The 17,671-nt window shown below is 55.5% G+C and overlaps 2 protein-coding genes across 2 annotated transcripts in view; one reads left to right on the top strand and one right to left on the bottom strand.

Moving 5' to 3' along the window:
- Positions 1-17,671, top strand: part of LOC135307302 (uncharacterized) — a 126,353-nt gene that overhangs the window by 51,704 nt on the left and 56,978 nt on the right. The window lies entirely within an intron of this gene.
- Positions 2,895-7,571, bottom strand: LOC135308299 (uncharacterized). The gene is made up of 10 exons (XM_064433240.1): positions 7,514-7,571; positions 6,820-6,918; positions 6,258-6,365; positions 5,897-5,968; positions 5,737-5,808; positions 5,550-5,648; positions 4,990-5,097; positions 4,353-4,527; positions 3,574-3,639; positions 2,895-3,128 (listed from the first exon to the last, which is right to left on the bottom strand). Exons 1-9 carry the CDS (start codon positions 7,569-7,571, stop codon positions 3,615-3,617), a joined length of 816 nt encoding a protein of 271 aa, XP_064289310.1. The 3' UTR covers positions 2,895-3,128; positions 3,574-3,614.

The raw sequence follows: 17,671 nt of genomic DNA, 5'->3' as shown, positions 1-17,671 counted from the left end.
CTGGCTATGGCCCTCCCTCCTCCAAGCAGCCACCACTCTGGATGGGCCTGGGATTTCGGAAATTGCAGAGGATTTCAGTCCAGTGGTGCTGTTTGGGCTGCCTGTCAGCTGATGCCAAATGCCTTCCTGCAGAGGCTGGGCAGAAGCTGCAGCCAGGCCAGGCTGGGAAGCAGCCCAGCAGGGCGTCAAAGCAGCAGCAGCAGCAGCTGTGGGGCAGCGAGGCTGCCATGGATCCCTTCCCGCTGTGCCGGGCACAGCGTTTCCAGATGTGCAGCCAAAGCCCCTGGCTGCTGAGACTCAGGGGAAGCATGAGGGAAATGCTATCACCATGCCCTTTGTGCACTTCTGTCTCGATTTGTTTCAGGATGTTGTTTGACTCGTGGGGTTTCTTCTGTCCTTTGCCTTTGTTCTTCCCTCTCGGAGGACCTTAAGAGAAAGTAGTTCCGTTTCCCAAGAATGGATCCCACAAAAGCAGGGCTCAGCAGGTGGGGTCATCAGGGACACACTACTCACCCCTGCGATGGGAGCCAGGCTTCTGTGTAGGAATCAGCAAAGGAGATGGAGAAGTCCTCCCTGCAGACACACCTGTAACACAACAGCCACAGAAGCTTCTGCCATCTCTGCTGATCTGCACGGGCACCACTGAGCCGCAGGAGCGGTGAGGGGATCGTGCAGGGTGAGGGCACAGACGTGCCTGGTGCTGTGCTGGCACCTGCAGCGATGTCCCCCTGGCCCAGCTTTGGGCTCTGAGCTGGCAGCTCTCCCACGGGAAAGGCCTTGACCTACCCTCACCATCTCCCAGAGGCTCAGCCGTGGACGTGGGTTGGGAAGCTGCACCACCTTCACCAGCAGGTTCAGCTGCAAAGAAAGGCAGGACAGAAGAGCTCCCGTGGCACTGCAGGAGATCCTCAGGCTGCCCACAAGGCCCAGCCCCGGGGCACAGCCCTGGGCCGGGCCCCTTCCCTCTCTGCTCTTCTCCCTGGCTGCACAGAGGACACGGAAGGACACACTGCCATTGCACATGGGAGGAAGATGGACAGCTAAATGCTTCTTCCTCCCACTGACAGCGATCCTGTGGGATCCCTCAGGGCTCCAGAAGGGAGCAGGGCAAGGTTTTCAGAATCTTTCCACCCTGACTTAACCTGAACACAAATGGCCCAGGAGTAAGCTTTTTCCACATGGACACGGATTATTCTGCCAGTAAAAATGGAAATGCAGAACTTGCCTCCAGCATTGTCCAAGACATTCAAAGTGTCATTCAGCAGCAGGACTTCCAAGTCATGCAAGTTGTGATCTAAATCTAGAAGGGAGAAAAGACCAGAACCATTTCTGTGTGTGCTGGGATCCCCTTCTGCCTTAGAGAACAGGGGACTGCAAGGGCGTCGGGTAAGGCTGTGGGAGCCAGATGTGAATGGACATGGCCAAAGCTGCACAGGGGCCTGGGGAGCTCTGGGCTGGCTCCTGGCCACTCTCCACCCTCCTTCCCTTCCCTGTGTAACATTCTGGGACAGGAATGGGAAATGGGGCTTCCCAGAGCCCCTTGGGACTCTCTCCCTCCCACAGAGGAAACCCTCCCTAAAGCCCTGGGCAAAGCCATTCCCAGCGCTTCCCGGGGAGCAGGGAGAGCTGTGCCGGGAAAGGGGAGCCAGGCTGCCGGCTCACCTGCTCCCCACGCTTGCAGCGGAGCAGCCTGGGCAGCCCTGGCAGGCAGGGCCACGGCCAGGAGCAGCAGGAGGAAGAGGCGCAGAGCAAGGGCCATGGTGCCTTGCCCTCTGCCAGTCCCGCAGCTCTTGCTGCCACCGCTGTCCTGTCACCGCTGTCCCAACGTCAGCATCACTTCTTAAGGACGGAGGGGCTGGACATTGTGATGTTGTAGAACCACAGGCTCTGTGACCCCAGAGCCTGCTGTAACCCTCAATCCTGCTGTGACCTCACAATCCTCCTGTGACTTCATGGCCTGGGTGGAGATGGATCTCAGGGCTGGAATTTTCCTTTCTGGGGAGGGAGCTTATCCTACCTGGCAGTTGTGTCCAAGGGCTGGGCCAGTCCCCCCAGTCAAGCTCACTGCTCTGTGTTCTGGACACTGGCCCAGGAGATCACATCCAAGGATTTCTGAGCTCCTCAGGCACTGGCAGCCACAGCCCACGATGCTGAGGAGTGAGTGATCTCTGGCTGGAGACGAGTACCCCACTCCCTCCTGTCAGCAGCTTCCCAGATGGAAGTTTGGCACCTTGGGAGGGCCCTCACTCACACAGCCCTTTTGTTTCATAGGAAAGGTGAAGCCTTTACTTCACCATTTGCTCTTCATGTGCAATGGAAGGCTCTGCTTCCTCTTGTGGTCCTCAAAGGACACACTCAGTCAATAACACAGCGGGGGAAACCATCCAAGCTCTTCAATGCTTTGATATGCCAAAGGAAACCTTGAGGAGCACACGGTGGGTCTGTGCTGCCTGACCAAGCCAGAGGCCTTCCATGATGGAGTGGCTGCCTCAGTGCACAAGGGAAGAGCTACAGATGCCACCACTCTGCACTTCTGTAATGCCCTGGACACATCAGCCCTGCCCAGCATCCTTGTTTGGTGAGCTAAGGATCTGATGAGGCACAGTTTGGAGAATGAGGAATTGCCTGGCTGGTCACATCCAGGGGGTTGTGGACAATGGCTCAGAGGCCCGATGGATGTCAGGGACCAGTGCTGTCCCTCAGGGTGACAGCAAAACCATCCCTGGACACTGGGAACTCAGTGTCCTGATGGTGCTGCTGGACAAGAGAGCTGGAGGTGCCTCCCAAACAGAACTGTTCTCATTCCCCAAGTCTTTCAGCCTTGCTCAATGAATGAGCAGCTTTAAAAAAAAAAAAAATCTTTTTTTATCCTTTTCCTATGAAATTTGGGTTAGCAAGAAATTTTATTTTACACAGTAATATTTAGCAAAGACATTAAATAACAGATGCTTTTAAGATGCCAAATGCGGGAACTGCAGCAAATTCCTCCCTGACTGACATTCATGAGTGCCTGCTCTCAGGGAGGAATCAGAAGGTCCTGTCCAGTGGGTGGGAGCAGATGTATGCCCTCTTCTCCAGGATCTGCTTTCCAGCTTTTTTAATGGAATCATCCAGGTTTGCATCTGCGTCTGTGGAGAAAGAGAGAAAAGTCAACTAAGGGACCACAAGGAGCTGTTGTAAATTTCTTTCAGGAAGTGTTTTTGAACACAAATGCAAGAGTGTGAGGGCCAGGAAGAAACGGAACATTCTCTTCTGAAAAAGATTGGTTATTACAGACTGAGCTTCAGAGAGCCAATGCCCAACTGGTCAGTGCTTCCCAAAGAGTCCAAATCCCTCATTTCTATCAGCTACTTGTCAGGAGAAATACAGATATTATATTCCTCAATAAAGAACCCTGGCAGTTGGCTTTAGATATGAAGCGAAGAGACTCTTTTCAACAGGTTCCAGCTCTGCTGCTTGTTTCAATTAAAAGCAGAGCCAAACTCTTCTGTTGGTCACACCAAACCAACATAAGTTTCAGGAATCTGTGAAAGACCTAAGAGTGTCAACATTATTTCATTTTATAATACTTACAGTCTTCTAATTCAGCCATGGGATAATTAGGCCATCACTGACTATATCAAATAACTGGAAGAAGCACTGGAAAAGAAGGTTTTTTACAACTAAGTTTTAAAAACTAATGAATGAATTTCATAACAAAAACCATGTAGTAAGAATACAGAAATTTAAACATGTCAAAGCTCTTTGATGATGGAGCCCTGAACCCCAGTCATGTGCAGTGCAGCCTCAGCTCTCCCTTTGAGGCCAGAGAACTGCCAAGGCTCAGGGCTGGGACGACCCTTTGCCCAAAAGCGGCTCCAAGACTGATTGGGAATCAAGCCAGAGCAGGGCTCACACAAAGAGCAAAGTCTCAAGGCCAAAGCCAAACCTTCATCACGTTGGATTTGTTTTAACACTGAACTGGAGCAAATTTGCTTGACCTGCAACACCACTGCTACCATGAAATTTACACGGGCTACTAAATAAGCACTGTCCTGTCCTGTCCTGTCCTGAGCTGTGCTGCCCAAATACTGTGGAGAACTTGCTCTGCCTCTGCCCCGTGCCCCTGGGGCTGCTCTTGGCCAGGCAGCCTCAGTGGGAGCCAGCACTGGCTGCTGCCCCAGCGGGGCCCCCAGGACAAGGCCCAGCAATTAAGAGGCCACTGGAAGCACTGGGCAGCAGCAGAAACCTCAGCAGAGATATTTGGACAACCATAGACTGGCCTCAGCTTCACTGCAGCATGATTCCCAGTCAGGCTACCAATGCCAGGAGTAGAGTTATAAGAAAACTGTGAAGAAAAATCAACAACTGACCGTCTGAGCTCGTACAGCTTGCGAATGCCAAGATAGCAGCCTATCAGAACAAGTGGCACAGTGATCACTGTCACCACCGTGCCTATCATGCAGGTCCTGCGCACATCCTCAGGGCAGACAATTCTTGGGAAGCGCACTGGATCCGGGGCATATATTCCTGTTTCATTGATAACATCTGTGGGAGCAATGGGGAGCGTGAGCTCGTGCTGTGCTGCACTGCTGAGCTGGGAGCACGGTGGATACGGGCAGGACGTTCTCTGTTTCCCCCAGAGCTGGGGCCTGCAGGCACCTTGCCGGCCCTTGGCACAGGCTGTGCCACCCAACAAAGACCAGCAGGCCAGGAGGAGAGCCTGGGGGCAGCACAGCTGCTTGGGCAGTGGCTGCTGCCAGGGACACGAGCCAAAGCCATCCCTGAGCAGCCACTGCCACCCCTGGCCCTCCCTGCCCCGTGACAGCTCCCCCAGCCCCAGGGGACAGGGTCAGATTCTGTCAGGAGGCATGGGATCCTTGCATTCCCCCTCTGCCCTTTCCCCACCATGGCCACGCTGTGCAGCTGCTCCCAGGTTTTGGGACGTGTCTCCCATGGAAGGAGCCCAGCAGGAATGCTGAGCCTTACTGAGCCTGGCACAGCAATCACCTTCTGTGGCACTGTCTGGCATCTCCTCCTTTTGTGCATCGGTGGCTGGCACTGAGCCATCGCTTCCTCCAGGAAGTGCTGCCTTCTGTAAAGCTTTTTGGTCCACGTCTGGAGAAAGGAAAAAGGACAGCTGGATCTGGTGGAAGCATTCCCCTTTGGGGAGGTGGCATCTTCAGGAAACACTACGTGTCAATGATGTGCATAAGTATCAGGGAAAAGCAAAGGCTCTTGGGTCTGCTCCTGGGCCCTCCCTTCTCCAAATAGTTCCCTTTCTAATCTACCCAGAGACCAGGAAATTGCAGGGGATCTCAGGGTGGGCATGCCCTTTGGTGTAGTTTGGGCAGCCTGTCAGCTGATGCCAAATGCCTTCCTGCAGAGGCTGGGCAGAAGCTGCAGCCAGGCCAGGCTGGGAAACAGCCCTGCAGGGTGTGAAAGCAGCAGCAGCAGCAGCGAGGCTGCCATGGATCCCTTCCCACTGTGCCGGGCACGGCGTGTCCAGATGTGCAGCCAAAGCCCCCGGCTGCTGAGTCCCAGGGGAAGCATGAGGGAAATGCACCCACCACGTTGTATCTCCAGTCCAGTCAAGATTTGGTCTGCTTGTTTGGATTCCTCCAGGGACTTACTTTGTTTTGTAAGTTTTTTCCTCCATCTCAGAGGACCTTAAGACAAAGTATTTCCATTTCTTCAGAAATGGATTCCACAGAACCAGGGCTCAGCCTGTGGGGACAGCAGGGGTAGCCTACTCACCCCTGTGATGGGAGCTGGGCTTGTGTGGAGCAACCAGCCCTGGAGCTTGAAAAGTCTTTCCTGCAGACACACCTGTAACTCAACAGCCACAGAAGCTCCTGTCACCTGGTTTCTGACAATTTGTCAGTGATTATTCTGTGAGGGGAAGTTGAGAAATTACCTGCAGAAGCTCCCAAGGGTTCCAAACCACCTTCCATCCCAGCTGCTGGAGAACCTAACCCAGCACCCTCACCTAGAAAGGGAGCATAGATCAGAACCCATTTCCAAGGTGTGCTGGGATCCCCTTCTGCCTTTGGGAACTGGGCACTGCAAGGGGGTCGTGTAAGGCCGTGGGAGCCAGATGTCAATGGACAAGGCCAAAGCTGCACAGGGGCCTGGGGAGCTCTGGACTGGCTCTGGTCACTCTCCACCCTCTTTGCAGGCCCTGTGCAACATCCCTGGAGGGGCACGCACTGACACACAGCAGCAGAGAGGGCAGCTGAAGCCTCAGCAGGGCTCAGGCCCAGAGGCTCAGCAATTACCTCCTGGGTCTGTGCCTGGCATGGCCTCCCTTCCTGCAGCAGAGGCTGCCAATGAGCCACTGCTTTCTCCAGGAAACTCAGTCTTCAGCACAGCCTTTCGTTTCATCTCTGCAGAAAGAAAAAGGAACAGTTGGATTAGGTACAGATGTTCCCCTTTCTGGGAGTTGGAATCTTCAGGAGACAATACTGGTTAAATTGATGGATAAGGATCTGGAAATCATAAAACTTTTGGGATTGGACAGGGCACTCTCTTGTCCAAACAGCTGCCATTCCTGATCTGCCTGGTGACTGGGAAATTGCAGGGGATCTCAGCCCAATGGTGCAGTTTGGGCAGCCTGTCAGCTGATGCCAAATGCCTTCCTGCAGACGCTGGGCAGAAGCTGCAGCCAGGCCAGGCTGGGAAGCAGCCCAGCAGGGCATGAAAGCAGCAGCAGCAGCAGCTGTGGGGCAGCGAGGCTGCCATGGATCCCTTCCCACTGTGCCGGGCACGGCGTGTCCAGATGTGCAGCCAAAGCCCCTGGCTGCTGAAGTCCCAGGGGAAGCATGAGGGACATGCACCCACCACGACGTCTCTCGAGGTCACTCAGCATCTTGTCCAGAAGTTTGGCAGCCTCCAGCGACTTGCTGTCTCCAGCGTCTTGGTTCTTCCATCTAGGAAGACCTTAATGGAAAGTGATTGAAGATTGTCCTTCAGGCCCAAGTGGCAGTGAGTGCACCTGGGTGACTGGTGCCCTCCAAGGCACTCCCTCAGCTCTGCCTCCCACTCAGGAGCAGGGGGACCTCGTGCCTGCAGTGGCCCCACACTGGGATGGAAAGAGCCCCTTGCAGGGCAGTCGGGCCAGAAAGGACTCCCTGGAGCTGCCAGCAGCTCTAAAGCCAGCCCCAGGCAGGGCCAGGGCTTGGCAGTGGCAGCAGGAGCAGCTCAGGCTCCCCGGGGCCGGTAAAGGAGCTGCCAAAGGCTCAGCCCCAGGGCACAGCCCTGGGCCCGGCCCCTTCCCTCTCTGCTTTTCTCCCTGGCTGCACAGAGCACATGGAAAGACACACTGGCATTGCACACGGGAGGAAGATGGACAGCTAAATGCTCCTTCCTGCAACTGATAGCAATCCTGTGGGATCACTCAGGGCCTCAGTCGGGAGCAGGGCAAATTTTCGAGATTCTTTCAATCCTGAGATTATGTTAAGGGAAATGCCATATGACTGAGCTCTTGCCGCATGGACACAGAGTATTTTCTCTGAAAGGCTCACAGAGAACTTACCTCCAGCATTCTCCGGGGGTTTCAAGTCATTATCCGATAGGGCATCCAGATAGTCCATGACACCATCCCAGTCTAGAAGGGAGCAAAGATCAGAACCATTTCCATGGTGTTCTGGGATCCCCCTCTGTCTTGGGGAACTGGGCACTGCAAGGGGGTCGGGTAAGACTGTGGGAGCCAGATGTCAGTGGACAAGGCCAAAGCTGCACAGGGGCCATGGGGAGCTCTGGACTGGCTCTGGTCACTCTCCACTCTCTTTGCAGGCACTGTGCAACATCCCTGGAGTAGTGGCTGGAGCAGCCCAGGGCCCGTGGGGGCTCTCTCCCTCCCACAGAGGAAACCCTCCCTAAAGCCCTGGGCAAAACCATCCCCAGCGCTTCCCGGGGAGCAGGGAGCGCTGTGCCGGGAAAGGGCAGCCAGGCTGCCAGCTCACCTGCTCCCCGCGCTTGCAGCGGAGCAGCCTGGGCAGCCCTGGCAGGCAGGGCCACGGCCAGGAGCAGCAGGAGTAGGAGGCGCAGAGCAAGGGCCATGCTGCCTTGCCCTCTGCCAGTCCCGCAGCTCTTGCTGCCACCGCTGTCCTGACACCGCTGTCCCAATGTCAGCACCGCTGCTGCCACCGCCGCTGCTGCCGCAACAGTTGTGCTCAAGGACTGACTGCTGGGTCCTTGTGCTGCTGTGCAACCACAGGGCTCTGGCACCTCTGTGACCTCAGGGCCTGCGGTGTCCTCAGCCTGCTGTGACCTCAGAGCCCTGCTGTGACCTCATGGCCTTAGCTGTGCCCTCAGAGTGTGCCCCCATCTGTATGAATGGATTGCCCCGAATGTAAATGTTTTACTTCATCAATGAGCCATTGCTCAGCAAAATTTTTGTTTTGCCTACTGACATTGCTGGTCAGGCTGTGTCCCTGGCGATGCTCTTGATGGCTTTCCTCTTTTCCTGGGCATGGCCCTGGAGGAGGTCCAGGCCTAGGTGATGCCAAAGAAAGAAATGTGCCCTCAGCCCAGGGACGCTCAGCATGGTCTCCCCCATCCCCTCGGGGCCCCGCCACTGGCCACAGCAGCCCCTGCCTGGCTCCTGCCTGCCCACACCGTGGCCATCCACGGCTGCTCCTGGGCATGGAGCTCAGCCAGTTCTGATCCTGGGTGGGCTTTGCTGGTTCTACCATCTGGACACTGGGATGACAGCTCCATCACTTTATTGTATCAGAAGATCTGGGCCAAACCCTGCCCTGGAATGGGAGTAGGTGGTGTGGCATGGAGGCTCTTTCAGTGTCATTTGGAGGGCTGGTGTGAGCGTTTTGGGCAATCAGGAGGGGGTGGTCTCAGCTGGGTATGGAAATTGCTGAACTGGTTCTGGGTCGCTGCATAGGTGGAGATGGACTGGGAGGGGGTGGAGGCATCTTGAAGATCCCCATGGGTAGCGGAGGCGGCTCAGGGATTCCTGTAGGGAGTGGAGGTGGCACTGGGATTTCCACAGGGATAGGCTGATTTCCTCCTCTAGGCCAGCTGTTCTGGGGTTGTCCACTGAGGGCTTTTGATGACAGGCCCAGGTTCTTCTAACTGCTGGAGGAGCTACTCAAGTTATCTGGGTGTGAGGTCCAGCCACTGTCCTTCAGCTGCGGTCCAGAGGCTCCCCTGTGAAGAGAGGAGGTGGCTGAGGTCACAGCTGCCAGTGGCACACAGGGACCCTCCTGCACAGCAGGGCCCAGAGCTGGCAAGGCCCCCCAGGATGGCTGGAGCTGCTGGCACAGCTGGGCCCAGCTGGACAGCTGCCCCTCAAGGCCCCGGCCAGCAGGGACGGCTCTGGGCAGGGTCCCTGGCCAGGAGCGGGCCCCAGAGCGCCTCTGCCTTTCAAGGGCAACCTCGGCCCTGCTCTTTCTCCTCCCTACCTCCCTCTGCCTCTGCCCTGTGCCCCTGGGGCTGCTCTTGGCCAGGCAGCCTCAGTGGGAGCCAGCACTGGCTGCTGCCCCAGCGGGCCCCCAGGACAAGGCCCAGCAATTAAGAGGCCAATGGAAGCACTGGGCAGCAGCAGAACCCTCAGCAGAGTTATTTGGACAACCATGGACTGGCCACAACTCCATTGCGGCCTCCCTGCGAATGTTTCCAGTCTGCATTAGATTTTCATAAGAAACTGTTTCAGCGAAAGATGAAGAAAACACTCACCATTTTCTCTTCCAGTAAAAATTAATTTGGACCCAGAATAAGATGAAGATAAACTCCAAAAAATGCAGGCCTGCCATTAACCCTACCCAGCAGCCTGCTCCCTTGCAGAAGCCCCTTCCGAGGCCCTTCTGGACATCGGGAAGACGTGTTGTGGTGCCGGCTGCGTGTGTGGGAGCAATGGGGAGCATGAGCTCGTGCTGTGCTGCACTGCTGAGCTGGCAGCACGGTGGATACGGGCAGGACGTTCTCTGTTTCCCCCAGAGCTGGGGCCTGCAGGCACCTTGCCGGCCCTTGGCACATGCTGTGCCACCCAACAAAGCCCAGCAGGCCGGGAGGAGAGCCCGGGGGCAGCGCAGCTGCTTGGGCAGTGGCTGCTGCCAGGGACACGGGCCAAAGCCATCCCTGAGCAGCCACTGCTACCCCTGGCCCTCCCTGCCCCGTGACAGCTCCCCCAGCCCCAGGGGACAGACTGTCAAAAAGTCCACAGCCAGCAAAGAGATTGTCCCAGGAATTGTGTGCTGCTTTTCCTCCCTCCAGTTATAAATTCGTCAGAATGCTGTGAATGCCCACACGTGGTCTGATCAGCCCCTATGCTTTTCCAGTCTGCTCTCAGAAATTCTGCAACAAATCCACTAACAAATTCTAGGTCACATCTGTGAATTGCAGTTTCCTTCATGTTTTTCACAATACCTTAAAGTTTCTGTATTTAGTAATGCCCTTGAGAATCTCTGATTCTTTTCTTTTTTTCTTTTTGTTTTGTTTTGTTTTGTTTTTCTTAAATTAAGATAGATGAAACAGCCTTATTGGTTTTAGTTTTGGCAGGTCTGGTTTTTTTGTCAGCATGATGGTTTACTTATTATCTACATTTAAGCTTGTTTTTATTTATGGGTTTTTTGTTCCCCAAGCAATTTCTTTGACAGTCTTTTGTTCACTTCTTAGTTAATGTTCCATAGATGAATAGTTTGGACTCTCTTTTTATAGGAATATAAAGATCTCAGAAAGCTCTATTTGTAATTTTGATAACATTCTCTCTCCCCGCTCCTAGCTTTTACAATGATTGTTTTTGAAACATCTCTGAGGATAGGTAGAGTTATTAGGGAAATAACCAATAGGCTTGGCTTAACCTGGGTATTGGATTATTATTTTCAGTGCTATAAACCTACATTGCTTCAAGGTTCACACCACGGTCCTGATTTGTGGCTCCATGCATGGATGCCTGTCTGAATTAAAACAATGTTTGTGAGGCAGCTGAAGAGCTTAGAACTCAGAGATTAAAATTCCTGGGAGGAGGAGGAAAAGGAAGAAAGAATAAAATGCTGTTTCAAAGGCTGTTTTCTCACTTCTAGTGTGCCAGAAGTATGGTAGACTACACCTGTCTTCAGATGTCATTTACTTACAGAACAACTCTCTACAGTGCCAGACTCCAGGAGAAATGACTCAACACTTTGCCTCCCAATGCATTAGCTTTAATTCTAGTGAGTGGTAGGCCTTAGTTACAGTCCGATTAGAGCAAATCATCAAAGCAGTCTTGCCATTGTGAGAGTGGCAAGAGGAATTTGCTTGTGAACAGATGAATATGTCCCACTCAGTAATGAACAAAATTTGCCCTGACTTGGAAGAAAGTAGGCAAGGAGCAATGCAGTATTTGGGGTTTATCCAGGGATAAATGGGGCAAGAAGCTGTAACAACTTACCTGTTTTACAGAACACAAGTACTGATATGGCCAATAATGAACCCACATGAAGGGATCTTCAGGACATTCCTTTATTTCTTAACTGGAAATGGGCAGCAAAATGCCGGCATTTACCTGAACTGGAATCCGTGTTGCTCTCCTTTTTCTCCTTGAGCACACTGTGTGTTATTTGCAGACTTCACTGCCCAGCCCATCAATCCTCTCATGGCCAATTGCTAAATGGCACAACTACCAAAATACAGGTGCCAGCATAATCAGCCCAGCACTAATGCATCACTGCTTTGATGGTGCACAGGAGCACAGAATGGCTTGGCTTGGAAGGGACATTTAAAGGCCATCTAGTCCCAATGCCCTGCAGTGAGCAGGGACAGCTTGAACTAGGTCAGGTTGCTCAGAGCAGGAGCTTGAATGTCTGCAGGGATGGATGTCCACATCTCTGGGCAACCTCTGCCAAGGTTTCATAACAAACAGTGTAAAAAATGTGTTTCTTTCATCAAATGCTTCTCTTAAGGTCCTCAAAGAGGGAGGAACAAACCAAGAGGAGACAGGAAGTCCCTGGAGGCATCCAAACACATAGGGTTTCGATAGGGTCCTGAGTGAGGTGGACAGCCAGCGTGGTGGGTGCATCTCCCTCCTGCTTCCCCTGGGACTCATCAGCCGCGGCCTTTGGCTGCACATCTGGACACGCCGTGCCCAGCACAGTGGGAAGGGATCCATGGCAGCCTCGCTGCCCCACTGCTGCTGCTGCTTTCATGCCTTGCAGGGCTGTTTCCCAGCCTGGCCTGGCTGCAGCTTCTGCCCAGCCTCTGCAGGAAGGCATTTGGCATCAGCTGCCAGGGAGCCCAAACAATTTCCCGGTCACTGGGCAGCTCCGGAGGGGTGGTGGTTTGGAGGAGGGAGGGTCCTGGTCCCGCTCCAAAGCTTGGATGACTTCCTGAACCTTATTAATGTCTTCAACAAGCATTGCCTCCTGAAGATGCCGCCTTCCCATTGGGGAACAGCCCCACCTGATTCATCTGTCCCTTCTCCTTTCTGCAGAGATGGAAGGAAAGCCTGTGCTGAAGGCTGAGTTTCCCGGAGGAAGCAGTGGCTCATTGGCAGCCTCTGCTGCAGGAAGGGAGGCGATGCCAAGCACAGGCCCAGGAGGTAATTACTGTGCCTCGGGGCCTGAGCCCTGCTGAGGCTTCAGCTGCCCTCTCTGCTGCTTGGCAATGCGGAAAGAGCCCGGAGAGGACCGGCACAGCCCAGGGGAATTATCCCGAGCAGGCTCAGGGGCACTCGGGTACTGAGCAGTCCTGCTGGGGTCCCTGCGTGGGGGACACAAACTGAAACCTGGGAGCCACTGCACAGGGTGTCCATGGTGGGGAAAGGGCCGAGGGGGAGAGTAAGGCTCCAGTGTGTCCTGAGAGGGCCTGGGTATGTCCATGTGGGCTGGGGAAGCTGTTGCCGCAGAAGGAGGGACAGAGGTAGGGAGGGACACTTGTGGCACTGCCTGCTGCAGTCTTCCCCAAGGATTTAGTGTGGATTTCCTTTGTGGGAGGGAGAGAGCCCCCACGGGCCCTGGGCTACTCCTGCCGCCCCTCCAGGGACGTTGCACAGGGCCTGCAAAGAGGGTGGAGTGTGACCAGAGCCATTCCAGAGCTCCCCATGCCCCTGTGCAGCTTTGGCCTTGTCCACTGACATCTGGCAGCCAAGGCCTTACCCGACCCCCTTGCAGTGCCCAGTTCCCTAAGGGAGAGGGGGATCCCAGCACACGATGGAAATGGGTCTGATCAGATCTGTGCTCCCCTCTAGATGAGCATGGTAGGAAGGCTTCTCCAGCAGCTTGGCTCCATGAAGATTTTCAGCCTCTTAAGCCTCCTGCTGGTATGTTGTCAATGTTCCTAAAAGAATAATCATTGACAGCCTGGTAGGCACCAGGTGACAGGAGTTTCTGTGGCTGTTGAGTTTCAGGTGTGTCTGCAGGAAAGACTTTTCAGGCTCCTTTCCTGGTTGCTGCACACAAGCCCCGCTCCCATGGCAGGGGTGAGTAGTGTGTGCCTGCTGACCCCACAGGCTGGGACTTCGTTTTGTGGGATCCCTCCCAGGGAAAATGCAAATAATTCTCTTAAAGTCCTCCAAGAGGGAGGAACAAACCTATAGGAGACAGGAAGTCCCTGGAGGCATCCAAAGACATGGATAGGGTCCTGAGTGATGTGGACAGGCAGTGTGGTGGGTGCATTTCCCTCCTGCTTCCCCTGGGACTCAGCAGACAGGGGCTTTGGCTGCACATCTGGACACGCCGTGCCCGGCACAGTGGGAAGGGATCCATGGCAGCCTCGCTGCCCCGCTGCTGCTGCTGCTGCTTTCACGCCCTGCAGGGCTGTTTCCCAGCCTGGCCTGGCTGCAGCTTCTGCCCAGCCTCTGCAGGAAGGCATTTGGCATCAGCTGACAGGGATCCCAAACTGCACCATGGGCCATGCCCACCCTGAGATCCTCTGCAATTTCCCAGTCTCTGAGCACATCTGGAGGGGCAGCTCTTTGGAGGAGGGAGGGCCCTGGAGCAGCCCCAGTAACCTGGTGACAAGCATTGCCTCCTGAAGATGCCACATTCCCACTGGGGAAGAGCCACACCTGATTCAGCTGTCCCTTGTCCTTTCTGCAGAGATAGAAAGAAAGCCTGTGCTGAAGGCGGCATTTCCCAGAGGAAGCACTGGCTCCATGGCAGCCTCTGCTGCAGGAAGGGAGGCGCTGCCAGGCACAGGCCCAGGAGGTAATTGCTGTGCCCCTGGGCCTGAGCCCTGCTGAGGCTTCAGCTGCCCTCTCTGCTGCTTGGCAGTGCAGGCACACAGCATTACCTGACCCCCTTGCAGTGCTCGGTTCCCTATACAAGGGGATCCTAGCACAGCATGGAACAGTTCCCATCTGTGCTCCTTTCTAGACTGGAACGTGACTTCCATCACTGGGAAACGCTGTTAAAGCACAGTTTAAGGATGTTGGAGCTTGGTGATGGTAGGTTTTCAGCAACTCTTTGCTAACAGAGCAATCATTGTCCAGAGTAATATTCCTCTGTCATTTCCCTTAAGATCCTCTGAAGTTTGATGGATTCTGGAAATCCTGGCCTCCAAATTTGTACTCCTGTACCCAACAGTGATCCCACTGGATTGCTGTCAGTGGGAGGAAGGAGCATTTAGCTGTCCATCTTCCTCCTGTGGCCAATGCCAGTGTGTCCTTCCATGTGCTCTTTTGCAGCCACTGAGAAGGGCAGACAGGGAAGGGGCCGGGCCCAGGGCTGTGCCCCAGGACTGAGCCTTTGGCAGCTCCTTTGCCGGCCCCAGGGAGCCTGAGCTGCTCCTGCTGCCACTGCCAAGCCCTGGCCCTGCCTGTGGCTGGGTTTAGAGCTGCTGGCAGCTCCAGGGAGTCCTTTCTTCCCCGACTGCCCTGCAAGGGGCTGCTTCCATCCCAGTGTGGGGCCACTGCAGGCACGAGGTCCCCCTGCCCCTGCTCCTGAGTGGGAGGCAGAGCTGAGGGAGTGCCTTGGAGGGCACCAGTCACCCAGGTGCCCTTACTGCCACTCGGGCCTGAAGGAGAATCTTCTGCAGTGTCAGGAGCTGTTGTATCCATCCTTTGCAGGTGAACCTGATGATGAAGACGCGCCTGATGGCGAAGATAATACTTTTGATGAAGACGATCTGAATTCCCAACGTGTACCCATTACTGAGGCTCTGGGAGATGCTGAGGGTAGGTCAAGGCCTTTCCCCTGGGAGAGCTGCCAGCTCTGAGCCCAAAGCTTGGCCAGGGGGGCATCGCTGCAGGTGCCAGCACAGAACCAGGCACGTGTGTGCCCTCGCCCTGCGCGATCCCCTCACCGCTCCTGCGGCTCAGTGGTGCCCGTGCAGATCAGCAGAGATGGCAGGAGCTTCTCTGGCTGTTGTGTTACAGGTGTGTCTGCAGGGAGGACTTTGGTGGATGTTGCACACAAGCCCTGTTCCCATGGCAGGGGTGAGTAGCGTGTGCCTGCTGACCCCACAGGCTGGGACTTCGTTTTGTGGGATCCATTCCTGGGAAATGGAAATATTTCTATTAAGGTCCTCCAAGAAGGAAGAAGAAACCTATAGGAGCTTGTAAGTCCCTGGAGCATTCCAAACATCTGGAACAAAAACGGAGTGGTGTGGACAGCCAGAGTGGTGGGTGCATTTCCCTCAGCCTTCCCCTGGGACTCAGCAGCCGGAGGCCTTTGGCTGCACATGTGAACACGCCGTGCCCGGCACGGTGGGAAGGCATCCATGCACCACAGGCCATGCACACCCTAAGATCCCCTGCAATTTCCCAGTCTCTGAGCACATCTGGAGGGGCCGCTTTTTTCAGGAGAGAGGGCCTTGGAGCAGCTCCAAAATCCTGGCCATTTTCCTTGTCCTTATCCATGTCTTTGACAAGTGTTAGTTGGAACAGAAGGGCACAGCATAGAGGAATTATGGCATGCAGGGTCAGGGGTTTGGGTACTGAGCAGTCCTGTGCCAAGGGGCAGCAAGGTGCCTGCAGGCCCCAGCTGTGGGGGAAACAGGGAGTGAGAACATCCTGCCCGTATCCACCACACTGCATTTCAGCAGTGCAGCACAGCACGGGCTCACGCTCCCCATTGCTCCCACAGATGCAGCCGAGACCTCAACAGATTCTGACTACACATGGAAAAGCATAAGAGCTTTCTGCTGGGGAACACCTTGTTTGATTAAGTTGATGGCCATTGTGGCTAGCGCAGCACTGTGCCTGCTTTTGTGCTCTGCCAGAATCTGGTATTGCTGGACGAGAAAATGGTGAGTGTTTTGCGATTCTCCACCTCACACAGCTTCCATTAAAGGCTGCTCATAGTCAGGGAACATTCCCAGAGAGTTTGCAGTGGAGCTGTGGCCAGTCCATGATTTTCCAAAGAACTCTGCTGAAGGTTCTGCTGCTGCCCAGTGCTTCCATTGGCCTCTTAATTGCTGGGCCTTGTCCTGGGGGCCCGCTGGGTCTGCAGCCAGTGCTGGCTCCCACTGAGGCTGCCTGGCCAAGAGCAGCCCCAGGGGCACGGGGCAGAGGCAGAGGGAGGTGGGGAGGAGAGAGAGCAGGGCCGAGATTGCCCTTGAAAGGCAGAGGCGCTCTGGGGCCCGCTGCTGGCCAGGGACCCTGCCCAGAGCCGTGCCCTGCTGGCTGGGGCCTTGAGGGGCAGCTGTCCAGCTGGGCCCAGCTGTGCCAGCAGCTCCAGCCGTGCTGGGGAGCCTTGCCAGCTCTGGGCCCTGCTGTGCAGGAGGGTCCCTGTGTGCCACTGGCAGCTGTGGCCTCAGCCACCTCCTCTCTTCACAGGTTCTCCTGTGCATGTTCAGAAGACGCACCTAAAAACAGAGGCAATGAGAACCTGAAACTTTATCCCAGTTCTTCACTTCTGCCCCTATCTGCCCTGCCATGGCTGCATCCCCGCCATGAGGCTGTCCCAAAACCCACCCCTCCTCAACGAGACCCTCTCCCCCTGAGTCGCCTGGTCTTCTTCCCCGGCCAGGAATGAAGGTGGGCAGCACTTGTCTGGCAGGGCAGAGATTGTCCCATATTTTATGTTTAAATAAAGAATTAGAGTTTTCGCAGCTATGTGCATGTGGTAGCAGCAGCAAAGCCCACCCGGCACCAGCACTGGCTGAGCTCCATGCCCAGGAGCAGCTGTGGATGGCCACGGTGTGGGCAGGCAGGAGCCAGGCAGGGGCTGCTGTGGCCAGCGGCGGGGCCCCGAGGGGATGGGGGAGCCCATGCTGAGCGTCCCTGGGCTGAGGGCACATTTACTTCTGGGGGATCAGCTGGGCCTGGACCTCACGAGGCACAAAGGGATATTTTGGGGTCCCTGTTGAGGGGTGCAGGGATCCCTCATGAGGCACAAAGGAGTATTGTTGGCCTCTCCTAAGGTGTGCAGGGATCCCTCATGCATTGGGCAGCAGGGCTAAATTTGAGGGGGTTTCTTACTCTTCTCAGCACAGCACAGGGACACTTGGCCGAGGTTTTGCCAAGCTGGGAGAAAGCCTCTTGCAAAGGCTTGGGCCCAGCCTGTGGGCACAGCGGGCGGGCGCAGCCCATCCCCTGGGCCAGTCCGGGCTGCTCAGGCCAGGCCGGGCCGGGCCAGGCTCGGGCCCCGGCAGGGAAGGGCCGCGGCCCTGGGCTCTGCTGAGGCTGCTGAGCTCCGGCCTGCCCTGTGCTGCAGCCCAACACATTGACAGCCATGGCCGTGCCCTGGGCCACCGCAGGCACCCGGGGCTACAGCTGAGGCCGCGCCTTCTCCCACTGAAGGGAGGCTGGCTCTGTTCC

The sequence above is a fragment of the Passer domesticus genome, chromosome 9 (assembly GCF_036417665.1).
Source record: "Passer domesticus isolate bPasDom1 chromosome 9, bPasDom1.hap1, whole genome shotgun sequence".
Taxonomy (NCBI): domain Eukaryota; kingdom Metazoa; phylum Chordata; class Aves; order Passeriformes; family Passeridae; genus Passer; species Passer domesticus.
This window is presented reverse-complemented; position numbering and strand designations above follow the sequence as displayed.